At 39.0% G+C, this 21,499-nt stretch overlaps 1 protein-coding gene across 5 annotated transcripts in view; it reads right to left on the reverse strand.

The window, feature by feature from the left end:
- Window positions 1-21,499, reverse strand: part of SERGEF (secretion regulating guanine nucleotide exchange factor) — a 169,502-nt gene that overhangs the window by 142,979 nt on the left and 5,024 nt on the right. For all 5 annotated transcript variants that reach the window (XM_076344114.1, XM_076344112.1, XM_076344111.1 and 2 more), the window contains exons 5-8: window positions 20,752-20,812; window positions 19,845-19,958; window positions 19,465-19,527; window positions 15,890-16,048 (exon numbers count right to left, since the gene is read on the reverse strand). In XM_076344114.1, coding sequence (XP_076200229.1) covers window positions 15,890-16,048; window positions 19,465-19,527; window positions 19,845-19,958; window positions 20,752-20,812 — 397 coding nt within the window. The remainder of the gene's footprint in view (window positions 1-15,889; window positions 16,049-19,464; window positions 19,528-19,844; window positions 19,959-20,751; window positions 20,813-21,499) is intronic.

The raw sequence follows: 21,499 nt of genomic DNA on the forward strand, positions 1-21,499 counted from the left end.
CCTCTAACTCATTAGAACTCACATGTTAAGAGACTGACTGTGAGATGTTTTCAGCATTTCAGAGCTACAGGACACAGAGCATGAGGCAGAAGTTTAGATCTGGAAGTCTAAAAATTTAGAAACATTTTAGAAATGTTACTACCTATGCAAATACAATGAATGCAATGCGAGTCCCTCCTGTAAAGAAATCTGAAATTCCCTGCGAAGAGGGAATTATACTGGTGAGATTTACCTCTGATGTTTACCAAATGAAGTGATAGCTGCCCACAACAACCTCTGTATAGCTATAGCATCTATATTTGCTTGCAGTGCCAGCACATCTCTGTTTAAGGATTACCTAAGTATGTACACAAACAGGGTTGTAATGTAAGTATTGACGTGGTATGCTGTCTGTTAATAAGAAGGGTTGAGGTTTGAAAGTGAGAGAGGGGAGAAATAAGAAGGGAACTTTTCTCCTTAGGAGTAAGAAGGGAACAACAAAGAAGATAAGAACTGGCTCTTTATGGCCGCCTTTTCCCTGACATTAAAAAGGATGTTGATCGAAAGAAGCAGTACCCTCCCATTCATGCTTCACAGATACAATGAGATAGGACAACTTGTAAAGATACAACGAGTTTTCTCCTGCTCTAAAGCACGTGGTCAGGTGGGGAAGAGTCATTGCTTTGCTCTGAAGTGAAAAGCTTAAAAAAATCATACACTCAGAGAACAATTTTACATGTCAAGTTTGTGTCTACAGAGGATCAGTTCACTGCAAGGACTCAAATCCCAAGGGCATGGGGCGACCTGATTTTGACAAACACTCCCCCAACACAGCTTTGGTGGATTAGAGAAACTTTAAATAACTACCCTAGATTTTTAAATCAGACACATCAGCAGTTTGTTACGTTTCAACTATCAGCTTCTGCCTGTGTGCATGCCCACGGTGTTTTGGGTTTGTTTGGTGGGGTTTTTTTAATCTCTAGCAAAATGCGCAAGCAAGAAGAGACAAGCACAAGAGGATTTAACACCCTCCTTTGTACTGTGTGACTTGTCAGGATGATTCTTCAAAGCAGATGAACTTCTAGTAATCCACACTGCCACCCTTATATTGTCCCCATAGCCTGACCTTCTCTTCTGGCAGTTTTATTGTCCATTTTCTTTTAAATGAACTGCTTCGGCTCTAGCCAGCTGTGTCACTAGCAGGCACAAGCCTGAAAGAAAACATTTGTGTATAGGCAAACTCCTACAAAACAACCATCGGCTGTTATAAGGTCCAAAACTCAAGATGAGAAATGCCAAATTGATTTTCAGTTTGCTTACTATTTTGGTGTGGAAAGGACAAGTAGGAAGACATATTCCTAAAGGAGTTTCTGTATATATATTTTGGGCAGCTTTGTAAAGGTAAGTTTTTAAAAATTCTAGAAAAATAAGATTTCCTATGCTCATGACAAAAAGATCTTAGCAAAACTGACATAAAGCACTGTCCCTGAATAGGACTTTGTCTTCACAGTGTTTTGTACAATTTTTCTTTTAATTAAATGACACTGAGTACAAGTGAGAATGAGTTACCTAAGAAAACCCCACTCCTCCTAGGGTTTCTATTCTGCATGAATCAGATGCTAATACCTTCTTATCATTCAGGTCTTTGTCTCAAGAAAGGAAACTTGTAACTATTGTGATTACTTTATTCTTATTACATACTGTGTTTGTCATAATACTAGACAGAGAAGAAAGCAGACCCAAACCAAACAAGCTCTTAAATCCAGCAGAACATCCCCAAAAAACTAAAGTGCATCCTAAGGGACATAGATAAATGCAATTCCCCTTCATCTGCAGATCTCAATCTCAGCTGTTTGGGATCCACACAGAATACATGTACCTACACTGAGAGACAGTCTTTGCACTGAAGTTCAAATAGGAACTACAAAAAACAGAGGGTGTTGCACCTGAGTTTCAACTACCATGCCACAAACTGGGCTTGAAATAGCTTCTTCTCCCTCCTATACAAAAGAGGACTTAAAAAACAACGCAAGTGTGCAAAAAAGCTTGCAAACTCCCCTTCAAAATTTTCCTTGGAGTAAGAATGATTTGTTTGTTCTTCAATGCCACTGAGACTGAGCCTCACTTACCAACAAGATCTTGCTGCGCAGCCGCTGGAGGCCAGCTCTGGGTCATGCCTCTCTGAGCAGGTACATCCAGTGACTACTCACAGCTGTTCCTGTTCACTGGACTTCAAGTTTGTTGGTTTGGCCTTCTTTAGCTTTTGGCTGCAAGTTTCTCAAGGTAGCAGGTTAATCTTGCTACATGGTGTTAGTGCCCTCACAGTCTGTGCTTCCATGCATATAATTATAATTAAAAAAAACGAGTATCCAAAATACAGTGCCAAAATGAAAACTGATCTGGAGATCAACACCAGCATAATTCGAAGTTAAACAAAACCAATATACATTCCTACTATATAGTAGGAATTAATCATAAGGTTTGGATTTCAACAATATTTATAACCAAAGCAGTATTTTTTATGGGCTGTATTAAAAAATCATTAATCTTTTATTTAAGGAAATCAAGCCACAGAGCAGCACAGAAGAAAAAAATAGAAAGAAAACTAATTTTGCTTAAGAAAACTAATTTTGCTTAAGAAATACAACAAATGTTAAAGGATATCAGTTGCTAACCACACTTGTGTATGTAGTAGATTCAAGTGCTAAAACATAGACATCATTCATGGTATTTTCAGTGCTCAAAAATCCAGCTAAGTCAGCTGAATGCTTACAAATACACAAAAATTAAAAACCCCACGTACTAGAAAATACCCCATTGCACATACTTTGTTAAGACAGAGATACAACTTCATGTTACAATAGCACAGAGTCATTCCTAGCACTCAAACATGGACAATGTACCAAGTACATATGGCCAACTGAAATTTTTCATCACAGACTTGGGTTAGATTGTTTTATGGCTCCTCACAACTGGAATAACTTAAAGAATAAAAGCCACCAGTCTAGCTACCAAATAAAACAAGTGGATACACTCTCCTGGCAGATTTCATTATACTTGTGTCCTGGTTTCAGCAGGGATAGAGTTAATTTCCTTCCTAGTAGCTGGTACAGTGCTGTGTTTTGGATTTAGGATGAGAACAAAGTTGATAACACACCGATGTTTTAGTTGTTGCTAGGTAATGCTTACACTAGCCAAGGACTTTTCAGCTTCCCATGCTCTACCGACCGAGAAGGCTGGAGGTGCACAAGAAGCTGGGAGGGGGCACAGCCAAACTGGCCAAAGGGACATTCCATACCATGTGACATCATGCTCAGTACATAAACTGGGGAAAGCTGGCCGGGGGGGGCATCGGTCGGTGGGTGGTGAGCAATTGCACTGTGCATCACTTGCTTTGTGTATTATTATTATCACATTATTATTGTTATTATTTTATTTCAATTATTAAACTGTTTTTATCTCAACCCACGAGTTTTTCTCACTTCTACTCTTCCAATTCTCCCTCCCCATCCCACCGGGGGGGGGGGGGGGGGGGGGGGGGGGGGGGGGCGGCAGAGTGAGCAAGCAGCTGTGTGGTATTCAGTTGCCGACTGAGGTTAAACCATGACAACTTGCCAAGTATCAAAGAAGGGGAAAAAGCCCTTCTACAAGACTACAAATCTGGTACTCAAAATTCACAGCTGTTGATATATCTCCTGTATCCTATAGTATCTTACCTCAAATATCATTATTTGAAAAGTACCTCAAGGTAACCATGAAAAGAACAAGCCAGATAGGCTTTGTGGGGTTTTTTCCTGTTTGTTTTTTGTTTCTTAAGAAAAAGAGTCCCCAAAGGTACAGTTTTTCAGAAGCACTCAACTGCCACTAAGCTCTTAAAAAGCATATTATCTATGTTCAAACAGTAAGATTCATTAGTGAGCATTAAGCCTGAATAATTAATTACTAAACAGGAAATGTCATTTAAAGGTTATGAAAACAAGTATTTAACAGTCTTAAAATGTTACTAAGGTTAAATGAGATCTCTAGATCCATGCACGTATACGCACAGATCGTGTACACATAGGCAGCTTCTTTCAAAAGTTGAGCTTAGTAACGCTTAGCTTAGTAAATGCTTAGCTTTAAATGAAGTTATCTGAAAATGCAATAGCCATTTCCCTTGTACATGTGTCCAAAGACCAACAAAACTAAGAGAGCAGAGTAAACATACATTGTGTTTGGCAATCAGTTGCCATACAGATTAGTTCAACTATGATGTAATGGTTGGTTTCAGCTTCCAGCTTTTTATTCTACACAAAGTGAGTGCAAAGCACTTCTACCTAAGTATTCAAACTGTTTGTCTGAGACCATGTTATATCCACTTTGCATAACTGCACAATTTCTGAAGTGAAAATTCTCACTGTTTCACATCAATTCTTTACACTACTAAGGGCTTTGAGTTGCCAAAATTTCAATCAATCCCATCATCAATCCACTACATGCAACTGTCATGTGATGAGATAACATTCAACACACAAAATGACCATTTTATTGCCCCCCCAGATTTCCCAGCTGGAAAGGGGTGTAGGGAGGAACCCCCTAACCTAGTCTGCCAGTCCATGCTTGTCACTGAATAACAGAGCCTGATAAAGAAGCATCACCATGGATGGCTGCTGGGACCCACAACACGAGAGTCTAGAAGTTGAATTAAAAGCTGGGAGGCAGAAAGGAAGTGACCCAAGTTATATAGTCTCTGGCCCAGTCTGCCAGAACAGCAACCAAACAACAGTGGTCTTGTGAGTTACTTATTCCACATTTGGATCTTTCTCTAGTAATACCTATGAATGTGGAACTTGGAGGCAGCTTATGACAGAAGTTAACAGAGCAGTGAATTTTCTCTTGCCTTTACCTTTCAGCTTCAAATAGGTGAATTGACAGAGATGTTAGTACAATGTGAATGAAACTATTTCAGTATGATTCAGGAGAAATGGTTTAACACAAAAAACAGAAATAGTTTAACAAAAGAGCAAGTGGCTCAGATAGTGCCAACAGTTCCAGCTACAAGTACACAGAAGAACCAGAAAGACAAGGACACCTATGGTCAAATTATTCCTCTTCAAAGGAAATTTCTATCAGCTTTGTACCCTGATTACACAATAGTTGTGAAAGGGGAGGTGTTTCCAAGAGAATTATCATCGCCAATTGCAACAGTTTAAATTGCTTTAAGGGAAAAAGAATAAGAGAAAGTAAAAACCCCAAGAAATAGCTCATAGCCAACAAGCTGCCCTTCTCAGCCCCCCAAAACTACAACTCTTCTTGCAAATTGGCTCTAGTGGTATAGGATATTCAAAATAGAACAAACACCACATTTACAGGTTTCCTGTATACAAGCACCATCAGAAGGTATTATTTCATAACACAAAAGGAAGCTACCACTGCCGAGAGTCCAGGTGAAAGCCTTTCAGCAGAAACAGAACTCAGATATGGCCCACACATCATAACCAGAAATAGATTTTTTGTTTTCTGATAGGAACAGTAGGGAATACAGACAACCAAAGCCACCATCACACAAGGAATTACTTTTGTGTGATCAGCTAAGCCTGTCTTCAAATGGCTAGGGATCAGGGAATTCCCTTTTAACTTTTGCATTCTTTCATAAATTCAACTTAATCTACACTTCTCAGCCTGTTCTTCTCGGTATCCTTCACTGCTTAGTACCGTTCGTGTGTTTTCAGTGAGGTCCCATTAGAACTTTCTTCCCTATAATCTTCCACATACTTGCTAATGTATCTGACCTTGTTTATTACATTTGCTAAATATATGGCTAGCCATAAACTGCAGCAATCGAACCACAGAAACCAAAGAAAACAAACGGGGGGGGGGGGGAGAAAGAGTAATGAATCCCTTATCTCACACACTAATGACCTGAACAAAATCTATACCACATCTGCATTTTAAAGGTTCATTTTTTCCGAAAGCTTTTTAAAGATCAAAGTTCCTTCAAGTTAGGACAGACAGACACGTTACTTAGGTCCACAACAATCACTATTTCCAACAGCAAAAGAGAGGATATGGCACCAAAAGAAGGAGAGAAATTCAATATAACATAGTCCCTCTTCCCACACGTGGTCTACATTAGAAAAGCCCCAGAGCGTAATGTTGAATGACGACTGAGTCATTTTCCAAACTCCTCCAATCATGGAGTACTTACTAAAATACACCTGGACAGGACTAAGCAAGCATGAAAGGAAGTCATGGCCAGGAAAACCTGGAGAGACTAGCCTTATGCACTGTATCTTCCTCTTCTACCGTGGGAGAGGCATTCTATAGGCTGCGACACACATAAAATGAGCAGAAGAGATCTGCAAAATTTGTCACAGCTGTTTTCCTCCTGTTTTACAATTCTTGCTAAAAAACACTCAGCATTTATAATGAGCTAAATTTAACAAAAATCCATGTAATTCCTACTCTCCATAGATCATCTGAATCTCCGTTTGCCAATATACTCAGTATAGCTTACAAAGGGAATTTCAAATAAACATTGTGATAAGTTTCTTTGCCCTTAATGCCAATCACTGATATTTCTATTTTACAATGAATAGCTTCAATCAAAATTAGTGACAGTTTAGCATCTTCCTGACACCTCTCTCTCCACATACAAAAGATGTAATATGGCATGGCATGCACAACTATTTACTGCACCAACTGAAAGTTACTAAGAACAAGGAGGGGCAAAAGAGGGACAGTGACCAAAGAAACAACACAAATGACTCAAAAGATGTTGTTAGCAAGGTTCTGTGAAAAAACTTTGCATATGAACAACTCTGAACACTTGATACTAACCTTTCAGAATACACCTTCAGTTCATATCGAACCTAGTCTCTTCCTCAGCAACCAAACCATAGAAAGAATTTCTTTGAGACTTTTACCAAAGTCATGTAGAAGTAACCCCCAGCAGGGAGCAGCAGAAATAGGAGTGTAGAATCACAAAGCCGTATACAAACACACACACTCTAACTTTGTAAGTTTAAAAATAAAGCCAAGGAACGATGCCAACTCATGAAGCCAAAGAAAATGCCAACCCCTTCTAGCTATTGACAGCTATCTAGAACTCAAAGCCATACAATTTTGAAAATAAAATCCAGAATGCTTTACTGTTCAGTGAACTAAAAATTCATTAACTTGGTAACAAAAGCTGATTCTGTAAAGCAAGAAAAAACAAGAGACTGTATAAGCCAGAGCCAGCCCACAGATTTTGTTTATCCAGTTCTTGTTAAAGGAAGAAATATATATATATATATATATATATATATATATATAAAAAAAAACCCAACCATGTTTGTGTTGTAAGACAGAACTAAACAAGAGGGGCTGACACACAGAGTAGGATGTAATAGAAGGCTCCCGTTGTGTTGGTAAGCCATAGCTGCTGGAGACAAAGTCTGCTGTGCCTCAAGAGAGCACACACGGAAGATTGACCATTTACTGAGATCTATCTTCTGGCAGAAAATCTTCCCTGAGATTCAGTGGCAATTTGGCAGTTAAAAACACAAATCTTCTATAGCGGCCCTGGCAAGATCCCACATCCCCCCATCCTCCCCGAAGACAAGTTGTTGTAGGATTTGGATGCTTAAGTCTCATTTGCAGAAACCTTCCATAAACAAACTGTCTGTAAATTTCAATTCCTTGCTGCATGAGGAAAGAATTCCCATCAAAACCCTGGGAACAGATAACAACATGATAAACTTCATAAGTTGCTGAGGAATAGGGCTCTTCTGGTCACTAGCTCAGGTTTTCTGGGTTTCCTTGGTTCTTCCTCTCCAGTATGTTCTACTTCAGTTAATTCTTGATTTAGTCTACCAGACTGACCACCTCCCTGATCCCATGTACAAAGGAAGGTCCAAAACAAGTGAAGCAAGGAGATCTACTCATATGAAAACACACCAAACTTCAACCTCTATAGTACAAAGATAGTACTAAGATTTTCTTCAGGCCTGGATACCTGCTGAACCTCAGTCTCAATTGCCAAGGCAAAGTAAAGCACAGCATACTCTACAAGGTCTCTCAATTAAAATGAAGATGTTTAATCTAGGCAACCCAATGGCACAAGATTACAGAGGAGACAAAGGATCTTACTGTACCTTGCTCAAGGCAAGAAGGTTAAACTCTGGTAAATACTGGGGAAAGGAGGGTGTTGTACCCCAACTCCAGAACCACACATTTCCAAAGTTAATCTTTGCAAGAGTCTTTCCTTCCACTGAAGGTTCCCTTCCTGAGGACTGGCTGAATCTGTGTACACCGGGCCTCACAAAACTCTCGAAGTTGGGGCTACAGAGATACAGACTGGGCCATGCTTGAACAAAAAGTGGGAAAAGTGATGCCAGGAATAGGAAAACAGAGCTTCCATAAGTCACTAATGCTTTTCATTCTTGGCCATTTTTCCTAAGCACCTATAAAAGACTGGTGCCATGGAATTTCCTCAACCCAGGGTGCGAGAAATCAAGGTTTGTTCCCATCAGCAAAGAGTAAAGAGGATTCAAAACAATTGTTCCAGTAGGCAAAGCAGACTTGATGACCAAATTGCAACAACAGAAACCAATCTCGTTGGAGCAGAATTCTGAATTACTGAAAGAAACAGTTTAAGACCATGTGAGGAATCTGGACATCTGCCTTCAAAGCTCTCAAAAGGACAGGATTAACCTAAAGAGGAGCTCTGTCTAGTGCGGACATTCCCTCCTCAAATAGGAAGAAAAAGCTATCACAGGGCTGCCCAAACTGTAGTGCTTGAGAAAAAACAAAAATTTTTGTGCGCCAGTTCATTAGCTTTACTGTGTCTTCCTCAAAGTTTTTGCATTAATGGAATGATTCATGACTGGAAAGTAACTTTCTGCCATAAGAAAAGATTCCTTTCATATAAATTACTTAACAAAATTCAACTCTCTGCATTGATGTATTCACAGAAAATAAATTTCCAGAACACTTTATAGTTTATACAGGTGTATTTTGCAGTGCTTAAGTACTTACTTACCTTTGTGTGTCTATGGAAAAACATAATATTAATCCAATTCAGAATATGAACTCAACACATGTAAGATTAAGGTATGTTAAACATCCTTAAGTAACTTAAATACTGACTCCACACCTGTAAATCTTATATGTATCCATACAACATCAAGCGAATGCTCAATTTTACTTTACACATGTGCTCTCCCAGACACCTTTCAATTTTCAGAGCATCCACTGAGTGCAAACTTGCCACAAATTTCACCCCAAAACCTGGAAGAGCTAGTACATTCCCTGTCCCCCAGCAGGCTGCCAGCCAGGAACAGACTGCCCAACTAACATACCACACAGCTCTCATCAACCCCTACTTCATCGGCTTGTACAAACTTTGCTTAAAAATAATTATCACGCTATCTCCTTACAGCATTGTAAGGAGGAGGTAAGAATGACCATGCACAGCAAAACCACAGAACCAAGACCATAGAAAAGCAAGCGCCTTTACGAGATTTTAGTTAGAGTTTACTTAGCTCAAGGCAGATGGACAAAGGCTTTTCTTTCTTAAATGCTCATTTTGCAGGTTCTGCTTCAAAGGGGTTTGGGGGTTCCTATCAAGTCACAGTTTTTTTATTTAGCTAATTTCTAGTATTTTACCTGTTTTCCCAAAACCCAGCATCCTATCAAATGAAATACAGCTACCTCACATTAAAAAGAATGTCAGGGGCTCCAGTTTCAAACTGTTTGACTGACAGCTATAGTGGCTAAAAAGAGGAAAGGAGAGTTCCCATAAAACAGATGCCTTATTGGTATCACAGGTGAGTATTTAAAAAAAAAAAAATTATCCGTATTTGCTGTCCTAGGGAGCTGCTGAAAAATTCAAGGCAAAGAAAGTATGCTTTCCTGTATGAGGAAGGCTGCCGAGTCTTGATTCAAAAGGAAACTGGAAAGGACCTCTAGTGGGCTGAAACTACACTGCTTGGGTGCCAGAGAGCAACGTCCTTCCACTTCACCTCCCTGCAGTTACACCACATCTACTGCTTCACTTACCAGCAAAGCCTGATAGTTTTACCTAGTGACTGGCATCAGAGAAAGCATGTACAAGTGCAATTACAGCAGGAAGCCTCCTTTTCAGACCAGCTGTATAGAAATATTCCCTCGGTCTGCTCTCAGTGTTTGAAGGGACACATTTTCATTTGCTTCAGAAAAAACAGGATATGGGTTCTGTTTTACCATGTAGATCACTAACATGTCAGACCACTTCAGAGTGGTTTTATGTGGCCTAAATGACATGACGTCAAGGGACGTTCAAAGATGCACAAATTCAGATGCACATTTGGAATGAGGATTCAGAATATTATTCAGACTATGTCAAGGCATTTTGTTCTTCCAAGACTTTTTAGCTGTAGGCAGTTTTGCATAGCCAGCAGAAATACCATTTTAACTGCATTTTTAAAGGTAAGTTCTTCTGGGTGAAAGAGCTTGGAATTCTTTATCTGAGCTCAAACAAGGCCTAATTTCATGTGACAATACATGAAAAATAGATTAGTGAATGTATTCAGGAGAATATTTAGATAATAAAACAGGCCAGATCAAGAAAGCGTATTTATTAGGCATCCCAGTTAAAAAGAAAATAATTTGTTTTGAATTGAAGTTGATGATTCACCTCTAAGTCTTGAACAGACTTCTCTTGCTATATTTAGGTTTGCCTTCAAGTCAGATTGGTTCTATCATTTCCCAAAGTAGCCTAATTTACATCTTCAGACTTAAAAGCCACAACTTAGTTCTCTTTTAAACGATCTAAGCAATAACCTCTCTTTCAGCAGTTACCCTCAAAGAGTTTGTATCAACTTGATAAGGACCACAAATTAAAGTTGACATTGTTAAGCAGAGCAATGCAAGACAGCTGCTTGTTAGTATTAAAAAATTATATCACCTATACTGCAGTGGTGCCATCAAGCAGAGTGCTGGAAAGGAAGCAAGCCATTTTACAGAGCGGTTGCCTGAAGAGAATTATACTTGCACTTGGAGTCTGAGACCAGAAGAATGCATCTGGTCTGTCCTTCACATAGAGCAATAACAGTACTGCCCTGTCCTAAATGCCTGAAAGTCACTTGATACAAGCATTCATGCAGAAAATAACAACTAAAGCAAAGACACTAACAAGTTCGTATCTTATCATCAGAGACCTGAGCAAAAAGCAGCCAGGGTCTCTCAACCTTAATCTTTTTGGACCAACCATCATCGACTAGGACCATCGCTAGTAGCAGAATAATATAACTTATTTTGAAGGAGTACTAGTGGTGCCGCAAAGCCTAATTGTTTGTCTGTCCTCTGTAGGAATCAATAATCAAGGCAGAAAAAAGTAGTGGTCTGTCTTGAAGGATTTTGTGAGTTATTTTACAGTAAGATTGTGTACAATGGAAATAGTCCAAAAGACACCCCTATGATTAAAAAAATAAAGAATTGGAGCTGATGGGGATTAGTTAAGGGCGAGGATGAAAAACAACAACCTATGAAAACATTTCTTAATGTCTAAGTCAAGCAATTCATTTCTCAGGAATTAACTTCTTGGATCTGAAGTGCTTTATGATAGAAACAACAGCAAATGAAAAGTGAGTTGACCAAACTCTGAAGAGAAACAACAGGAAACAGGACTTTCAGAACAGTTGCTGAATGAGGTAGAATATAACATATGAAAGAGATGCGGGTATCAAAGTGATTTCAGGTGCAATTAAAATCACTTGTAAGGACAGCGTGGGGAAGAAATTTTTTAAGAAGTTGTGTGTTTTGCTTTAGGTTACAATGCAAAATTTTGCCAATAGCATGAAGGAAAAACAAAGCAAGTCTTTTAAAACAGGCTAGTTTACATAAGAGGGAAAGCTTAATACAGAAGAAGAAAATATTTATGCTGTGTTCCTTCTTTTCTGATAACGAAGTTGGTAACTTGCTTGGACTCATTTTTAAAGTGTCAAACCACTGCATCCATGAAACTGCCCACCATTCCTCCAGATGGTTGCTTTTAACAACATCACTGTCTCATTTACTTTTCAGTGTTCCATTAGTTCTGCAGTCAAGCACTGCTCATCTGGCAGATGAAGATCAAAATGTCATTTTGAAATGGCAGAATTTGTGAATTTATGCATGAATAGAGTGTCCAGCTTTTATCCACCCAGTTTCTTCCTGTGTCTTTCCAATGAGAAAAGTTTTAATTTACTGCCAACGCAGCTGCAATTATGAATGTTTTATTATTACTACTCTGACCAGGATTAGTGTTCTGGGAAAAAAAATCCAAACAGAACTCTAAGTGTTTGCAATGGTCTATTAAAATTCCACTACCTTCTGTGGAAAACACAACACCAGACTTCAGATACAGTAACATAAATGTTAAACTATTAAATTTTGCATCATGGTAAGACTATTGGAAAAAAACTTATCCATTCTTTCATGCAGCAAAATCCCTATACACTGCAATATCTTTCCAAAGTATATTCCTACCTTCCACAATGAACAGAGAAGCATCATACTACAATATCCCTTCCTTCCATTTTCTCCATGTCCAAAAATCACTCTTTTTTGCTTCCTTTCCACTAATTGTGGAACTCTCCAGAGTAAAGTGAGCAGGAATTGTTTATATCCATGGTCTCCAAGGTGGAGTACATGCAGCCCAGGGAGCGTGCAAGACAATCCACTGGAGGGCAGGAAGAAAATAACAAATAATTTTTAAAGTTTATTAATAAATTATTAGTGGTTTTAATTTAGTTAATAAACTAATTTTAAGTAGTGTTTATTTCACCTTTCATAGAATCATAGAATCATTAAGGTTGGAAAAGACCTCAAAGATCATCGAGTCCAACCGTCAACCCAATCTCATCCTTTTTAAAATTTCTATTGTGCATGTTTTATAGTTTGCATAACATATTACAGTAGTACATGCCTATAAATTGGAACAGGCTGCCCAGAGAAGTGGTGGAGTCCCCATCCCTGGAGGTATTTAAAAGACGTGTAGATGAGGCACTTAGGGACATGGTTTAGTGGGCATGGTGGTGTTGGGTTGACGGTTGGACTCGATGATCTTAGAGGTCTTTTCCAACCTCAATGATTCTATGATTCTATTCTGTTCTATGATTCTATAATTTATAATAAATAAGTATACATATATTGGAGGTGCGTGCTCAAAAAAATAATTTTATTGATGGGGGTGCACAATCAATAAAGTTTGGAGACCACTGGTTTACGTGACTTCAGCACCAGGAAACTGAAGCAGCATTTCCTCCTTTGCTAGAAGGAGATAAAAAATAATGGAGGAAGAACTGCATGCAGGAAGAAGTTTTCAAGTGGGCTGCATTTTTCAGTTACTTAGCTGCAAGTTTAATCACAGGCAGTGAATGATTTTTCAGAAACCGTTAAGTGCTTAGTTCACACTGTCTAGTAGTTGAGCAACCCTTGAAAATCCCATGAGATTCTGATTGGATCTAGAGGCTGCCAAAGGCCATTCAAAATCTTACTCTGGATGATTTAGGTTCAAGTCCACTGACTTTCGAAGAGATTTAAAATTCTAAATACACAAAATTCAGTTTCAGCAATAACTTATGCCACTGCATCGCTTGGCCAGTTTTCTAATGCAGATGTAAAAAGTCAGCCTATTTATATTTAAATTCCTTTCAAACATTCACAAAAAAAAAATCCCTGCTAGTCACTCAACATACTTTTTTTTTTTTCTTCTTAAAATCGCCTACTAAAATATTCACTTCATTCCTGTAATGGCCACGGATAAATATCAACGAAGTGAAACATTAAAGCTGCTAAAACTTCGGGGAAGTTTTACTTAGTGGGTACACATTATTAAGAAATAGTGAAGCAAAGCAAACCATGTTGACAAGACCCTCTTTTTAAAAATTAGGTTATCCTGACTAATCTCTTTTTTTCTACCATTTCTGTTCCAGTGAGAATGGCACTGAGCACTTTATTCAAGAATTATACATTTTGAGATAAATTCCTTTACTCCACCTGAAAAGTTTCCAAGCAGCATGTAGCATTGATTGCAGCTCTGAAATTTTTAATATAGTATCCTCTAAAAATCAGAGTTCAATCATTTATTTTAAATAGCTAAGAGAGCAGCTAGAGTAATGCAGGTTTTTTACATGACATTCCTCTCGTGCTTTGATGTCAAACAATGAATGCTATGAAACAGAATGCTTAACGAATTTGTTTTTCTAGTCATGCATCACATCCCTCCAAATTCTAAGCACCAAGAGTTCACAGTATACGGTAATTAAAACAGACACTTTTCTCACAGAGCAAGGGACTACTGCGTGACTGTTTCAGGATTTACAGCACCAATTTAATAGAACACTTAATCCCATGCTGACCTTTGGGCATATAAGAACTCCATTTAAATAAAACTACCCATGCTGAAGGCTAAGCACTCCTTGAACCAATACCCATAATTACAGAACCCAGTAAATATCAGTAACAGATCTGTGGCCCCTTCTGCAGTTCTCCTAACAAAGAGGTTGTATCCTGACAGACCAATAGGCTATTCAATCTCCAATATGATTCTAGGAAAAATGCTTTCATCTGCTCTTCATCTCCTCACCCGGTAGTTTATACAAGGCAAAAGCAGAAAAGCACATATGCTACCCCTGCTAATATAACTGACTGTTCTGTTTCTTCTATGGAAGACTTTCATCCTCTTGTTAGTCTTAACTATCACGCCACACAGTGTGCAACAGGAGAAGCGAATAGCACAGACTGTTCACACGTAAACACCACAAAATAGTTTCAGATGTCTGTCTTACCTTTTCATCCCATCTACCTTTCTCTTCTGCCTTTGCATTTCACAACAGAACACCACCACAAATGCATTCAAGTGACCTTCATCAGATCAACCATCCTTTTAGGCATGCATGTCATTACTACATAACCTTCCTCATCTCTTCCTAGGAAAGAATCTAACCCTACAGCCCTCTGCATGGGGCAAGCTTTCACACTGTCCTCACTGGAAAGGTTCCCAGGAAGGTACAGCTTCAACATAAAATATTCTTTCATTTCATCTTCAGGGGATGCTTTTCAAGTCTAATGATGCCTTTTTTTACCAACCTTTTCTCAATATTTTCTGGGTTTGACCACAAACACACACACAAACCAGCTTTTAGTTTATTGACTTGCTTCTGAACACGATTTTATTTGTCCTTAAAACACTTTACTAAAGAAGAGCAGCACAAAAAGCTAAGCTCACTCTTGAAGTACAGAAAGGTTAGTACAGTTGTGCAAAGCCATATAATTTATTTCACTTACTGCAATGAGACTGTGTCTTCTCAAATGGGAAGGCAGAAGCAGAGGGTTCTCGGCTATGCCTGTTCTTAAGATCCTTAGCTAACACTCAGGTAACCTGGGAATGGTACATATCTATGCCCCCATGCCTTTCAAGACAGATGTTTGCTCAGGATTATCTTCCCCCCTCCCTAATTCCTGTGCTCTGAATGAGAGTTTTGCCCATATCTTCCTGTCAAACATAGTCACGTATCTTGGAAGCTGCAGCCATATTTTCCTACCTCTCTACTTTCCAAAGCAAGTTTTCCACCAAATTCTTTTCTTTCCAAAGAAGATGTCATAACTCACCCAGCAGAATGATCTTTAGAAGCTCATATATACTCTGATATACCAGTAACCTGATGATGCACAGAGGCTGCATCCCTCTAGTATGTATATGCAGGTGCTACTGCATTTATGAAGATGCTAGGCCCTCCGATCTAGAAGCACAATAATACTTCAGGGACAGAAGCCAAAGGATGTCTGTCCTTATTTTCAAGAGAACCGCTGCTCAGGTGAAACTGCAAAACTCTGCGTCCAACCAGTATCAGAAAGAAAGAACATGCAATAAAGACAATTTACTGTTTTGGTGCCATATGTTGCTGCTTTTTAGATATCCTACCTGTTTGTGCCACCAAGTGGGTCCAGCCACTCCAAACTGCTCCAATCTTGTCATGTGAGAAAAACTGAGTCTCAATCTTCTTGGGCACAACAAGAAAGATCTCTTTGCTCACTAGCTGCCCGTGTTTGTTGCTACCCCAGACATACAGGTGTCCTTCATCTACAATACACAGAGAAGTAAAATTTGTTGAAAGTGATATACATAGAACACCACCAGATACAGGCTCTGTCTCAACTCAGTGATGCTAAGGAAAGAACAATGTTTCATTCAATTTGTGTTTTCACTGTATGCTTTTTCCTACCACTCTTTACCATGTGCGTGCACACTGTAACTAGGATATCAGAAATATTTGCAAGGGCCTTAAAAACATAGCCCATTTTCTGAGGGCTACACTAACTCCCTGAAACAACGAGAGCTTTCAGGTCAAACTGCCTAGACCTCATTTCTACTGTGAGCCTCTCAAAGACGACTGAAAGATGTTTATAGCAAAGGCCAAGTTTTATTAGAAAACTAACCACAGTAGTGAACTTCTCTGAGAAAAAAAAAATTAAAGTATCCTGGGGACACTCACTGAGCAGTCCCTCTCAGTCTAGTCTGTTCTTGCAGGCCAGCTTTTACCTCCATCCCAAAGCTTTGATTCAGTCCAGTAAATAACTTTCTGAATTGAAGCAAATAATTTAACTCCCCCTCCACTATCTGGGACTCTTCAAAGCCTGGCTGGCTGCTCCTGCTCTGCATTACAGCCTCCCAGCCTCTCTACAAGAGCTACAGACTCCTAGCTCTGCTCATAACTCTTCTGTCTTCTTCAGCTTAAGCAAATTCGATAAATCCCCCAAAGCAAGGACAGTCTAATGCTCTTTGCCTCACCTTGCTCAGTCACTTCCTAAAGGAATGTGACATGCAGCTATGAACATACAACTAAAGCAGGTACCACCCATCGCAAGGCAAAATTAAAATATTATCATGCCTCAAAACAATGCTAGACAACTAATGAGAGACTTCTGTAAGTAATTACTTGTCTTCCCCCACCTCTTTTCTAAAATAAGCATTTGTGCAAGTGCACACTCCAGGATTCCACCCACAGGGATAATTATATTTACAGAAACATCCACGTTGCTTCATATGTTTCACTGGTGCGAGTTGGAGTTGCTCACAGCCTAACAACCAATTGACAGTAACAAGATGACTGTTCAGATGAGTCCTTCTGCAGATATTACATATCATTAGTTCAATCTTTTCAGCACAAAATCATTCCACCCAGGTTCTAGGCTTCCATGTTAAAAAACTATAATCCACAAGAAACACTTAACAGAACATGAGCTGCATCAGGCCTCCTGAGGTCCTTTGCCACCCTGTACAAGCTGCAAGCATAAGAAATAAATCTTGCACACATGAAGTACATGATCATGGGCCCAGAAAGACTGGAAGCCATATAATTTGCAACATGGAATCGTTCGGAGCACACATCCACAACATACAAGGCTTCTGGAAGTCTCAGGTCAGCACTGAAGTCTTTACAAGCAGCATGAGGTAAGTAAATCTTTCAGAGAAAAAAAAATAAAGTAGGACTTAGGCTACAATATATTTAATGATCTCAGTTTGGTAACAGTAACAGAAAGAATGAGCCAGGAGAATTCCACTATAGTACTGCTGGTGAAAAACGAGAGAGAAGGAAGGGAGGGGAAAAAGCCAGTACTCGTCAAGTTACACATTATTGACAGTCATCTGCAGGACTTCCCACATTCCTCAATAAAACACCACCACTGAAATGGAAAGGAAAAACAAATCAAGCAATTGTTTCATTCGAATTCTCCACTAAAATTGATAAATTCCTTCCCAGAGTGAAGTACATACACTTTCTGGAGAGAAAAAAAAGAGGTGACAGAAACAGCTTGTTTCAACAAAGAAAAATATTATGGCCACTCATGTTTCCACAACTAACATGCACTGCCTCTGTCACCTCCTTTTTTTCCCATCCAGAAGGTGCATTTCCTTTACCCTGGGAAATGTCATATGCTCAACCATTATCTCATTTTTTGAGTAGGTTTTAACAAAAACTTAGACACCAAGACTTAGCACCATATTCCCATCACTGGAGGTTTCAGACCCATTTGGATACAGGTAGACTATGATCCTTTTTTTAAAGGAACTGCCATTCACATTTGCAACAACCCTGCCTGGGTCAAAAATCTGCCTGATCGCAGGTGTTTGGTATCCTACCAACAGGTGGCTCATGAAACAGAGCCAAAGAAAATTGCATCACAGTGTGAGATTCCTAGAAAGAAATCCCCATTTAAATACTACGCCCTGCAGTAGGATCTTTACTATATCAAGTATGTTTAAAATACAAAGTATTTTAAGTAATAACAAGTATCTTGCAGGATGAAGAGCAGCAATAGCATCACATTATTAAAATCTTTGGCACTTACTTTGTTAATCTTGGTCCCCCTGCTGCCAAATAGACTGCTCTCTTAAATAAAAAGCGAAAGCATGAAAGAATAATCTGTTCGCTCTCTAAATAGAGTGCTAATTAGCTAAAGTAGATCTATTTGTCCTTACAGTTCTTCTTCACTAATCGCACATACATTTTGCATCTCAGAATTCAATATAATTTACATCTTGTAACATCTCCCATACAACTAAATCTCTGTAGATCTGCATAAGCAAATACTCCAGTGCTCCATTTAATGGTGACAAAGGTACCAGATGGCTGCATATTTGCTAAGAACTTGTTCCTATAAAGTTTGGCAAAGACTTGTCTTCATAAGGTTCAATATATTTTCCACACTTCAAAACTTTAAGATTACAGCATGAAAAGCTATTCTCCTTCCCCTTCCCCCAGTCTGAAGAAAAAAAAAAAAAAATCTTTATTAGACTTTTATTACTAGATACTTAATACCCCAGCATGGGAGCACTGCCTAAAGATCAAAGAACACGATGGCAGACATCATGGAAGTGCCTAAGTGATTGAAGCAACTTCCTACTGCTTTAAATAAGCCTTATGTTCTTACATTACCTCACACAGATCTGCACACGGTTATATTAGAGCCACCTAAGATAGCTCCAGACCATCTCAAGTCCCTGCACAGCACAGCCCCATGCAGAGGCATTAGCTCACGTAGCAGAAGCAGGATAGCCACAGCAGTCTTTCTTGAGACAACCACTTAACATACCCTTTCTTCATGGACAAAGGGTTGCACTGGTTCCAGCACTCACCCATCCAGAGTTACCCAATGCAGCATCATGCTGCAGCTCCAGAGACTTACCCAACCATGTGCTTCCACAAATCCTTTCAGAGTTTCTAACCGTTAAGTAAAGAGCCCAGACCCTTACTTACTCATAAGGGCTAAGTCACACCTGACCCCAAGAAAAAACACAAAGAATTCAGAGAATTCAAAACATGAATCCAGCTCTTAAAAAAACGAAAGTTCTCAGAATCCAAAACTACTATGAAACAATTAACCAGCACTAACAACCAAATTTTACCAGTCTAACCAAAACTGACAAACATTTCCAAAGCACAAAAACCTTTATAGGCCGAGACAAGGACTTTCACTTGTATACCTAAGGCCTACCTGTGAGTGACACGGAATGATAGGAGCTTGCAGCAACCCTCTTCACCTTTACATCTTCCAGGCCTAGAGAAAAGTTTGTCTCATAAAATTTGTACAGCAGATATCATTTCATACATAGACATAAAACAGAGCTGTATCAAGTGTAACAGGATGATGATGAATTTTATAACAAAAGCATCTGCTTCTGGGCCATAGACATTGCAAGACTCACTATCATTTCCCCCCATAGATTGTGACCTTGTATGCCCATTCTACCCTTCAGATACTCCACTACATGTTTATAATACCAAGTGGCTTTATAATAAAAGGATGCTACCTGTCACTCCAAATTATATTTCTGCTCTATCCACCTTTATAAAGGAATCAGATTCCTGGATTACCTGTTACTTCACAGGGCTCCTTTGCTGTCAAGAACAGGGGGAGGGTTTTTCCTTGGTTTGCACGCTTTGCCCGAGACGCCATGCCAGTTCCCCACTGAAACACCAAACCGCTCTCTTTCCAGAGTAAACACAGATAGAAGATATTAAAACACATCAACCACCAACAAAATCACTTAACTTAATTAATTAGTTTTAAAGGTACATTCACTTAATTTTCACTGATTCAAATTACACTTTAAAAGACCTTTATGTCAAAAACATACTTCATAAATATATGGATAACCCTGGTGAAGTCATCAAGCAAACAGTTGTAGTCTCATTCATACAGGCAGGAAAACTAAGAAGCTACTAAGCAACCTGTCTCAGCTCTCTGAGGCCTATATCAGGACGTTACTGAGGACTCAGTAACAGAAGTCCCGTAGCTGTAGCGCCTCAGGAACTGACACAATTTATTTATTACTACAAGTTCATTGCACTCTCTCAGCCCTTTCCTTCTCTTCATGCTAATTCGTTTGTGCAGTCCAGCACACTGAGGGAGTAAAGTCACTCGTCTTCTCCTCGGGACCTTTCAGAGACTTGACCTAACCCTGAATCAAGATGTCCACTGAGCGCAAAACTCAGGGAAGCTTAATTCCCAGTATTCATACAGGCACCAGAGATCCCACTCTTCTTCCAAGCATCTCCTTTGCATCTTCAGCTAGACTCCACTACCTGGAACCCATACTAAAGTTCATGTAAAATTAAACCAAAATAAAAGAGCGTGTGTAGTTTGTCGTTCCTCAATTGTAAAAAAAAATAAATAGAATCTAAAATAAATTTCATCTTCTTTCCCCCGTCTCCTCCTCCAAGCCATTAAAACTCCATTTCATTTGTTACTGAAATGATACAAGAATGATGACATATTTACCTGTAGCAGCAAGGGCATGTCTCAGTCCTGCAGCAACATCCATCACCTTCTCTTTGAGAGACTACTCAAGTAGAAGAAAAATATATTTTAGTCATTTTTTGTATTTAGTGCCTCTAAAAGCAAAATATGCCAAACACAGAAGTGGAACGCTATGAAAATAGTTCTTGCAATTCCAGCCTGCATGTTACAATGCATATCAACACCTTGTATCACCAAGGAAGTAAGTTTTGGCCAACAAAAATTAGTGGGAACATCTTTTAAAAAAAAAAAAAAAATCAAGCAAAGCAACTGGATGTACAGCTTTGTGGCAATAAATAAAAAGCCACAATCAATATCCTCACATGAAAAAAGGAACCTTCTTGGCGATACAGATATGTTTATTTCTTAATTTTTAATTCAGTGTTCCTCAAGAATTACACCAAAACCTCCTCAGCAAATACCAGTGACAAGCAGTAATAAGTTCCATCAAGCTGTTCAGTCTTACCAAGTCCTCTGATCACAAACAATACAGTTGATAGTACCACCTACACCACTGAAGGTTGCCCAATACGATCATGCAAAAGAAGACTATACCAAGTCACGTGTGCATAAAATGAGTGACATAAGTTTGCACAATTCTGGCACTTCTCCACTTCTGAGTACTCTGCAAATTTATTATTCTTCTCACAGATGTAACACTATTTAAAACAGATGGCATCAAGCCCAAGCATTTAACAGGACACAAACCAAAAGAGAAAATATTCCAGAT

This window comes from Aptenodytes patagonicus, chromosome 7, assembly GCF_965638725.1.
Source record: "Aptenodytes patagonicus chromosome 7, bAptPat1.pri.cur, whole genome shotgun sequence".
NCBI lineage: Eukaryota > Metazoa > Chordata > Aves > Sphenisciformes > Spheniscidae > Aptenodytes > Aptenodytes patagonicus.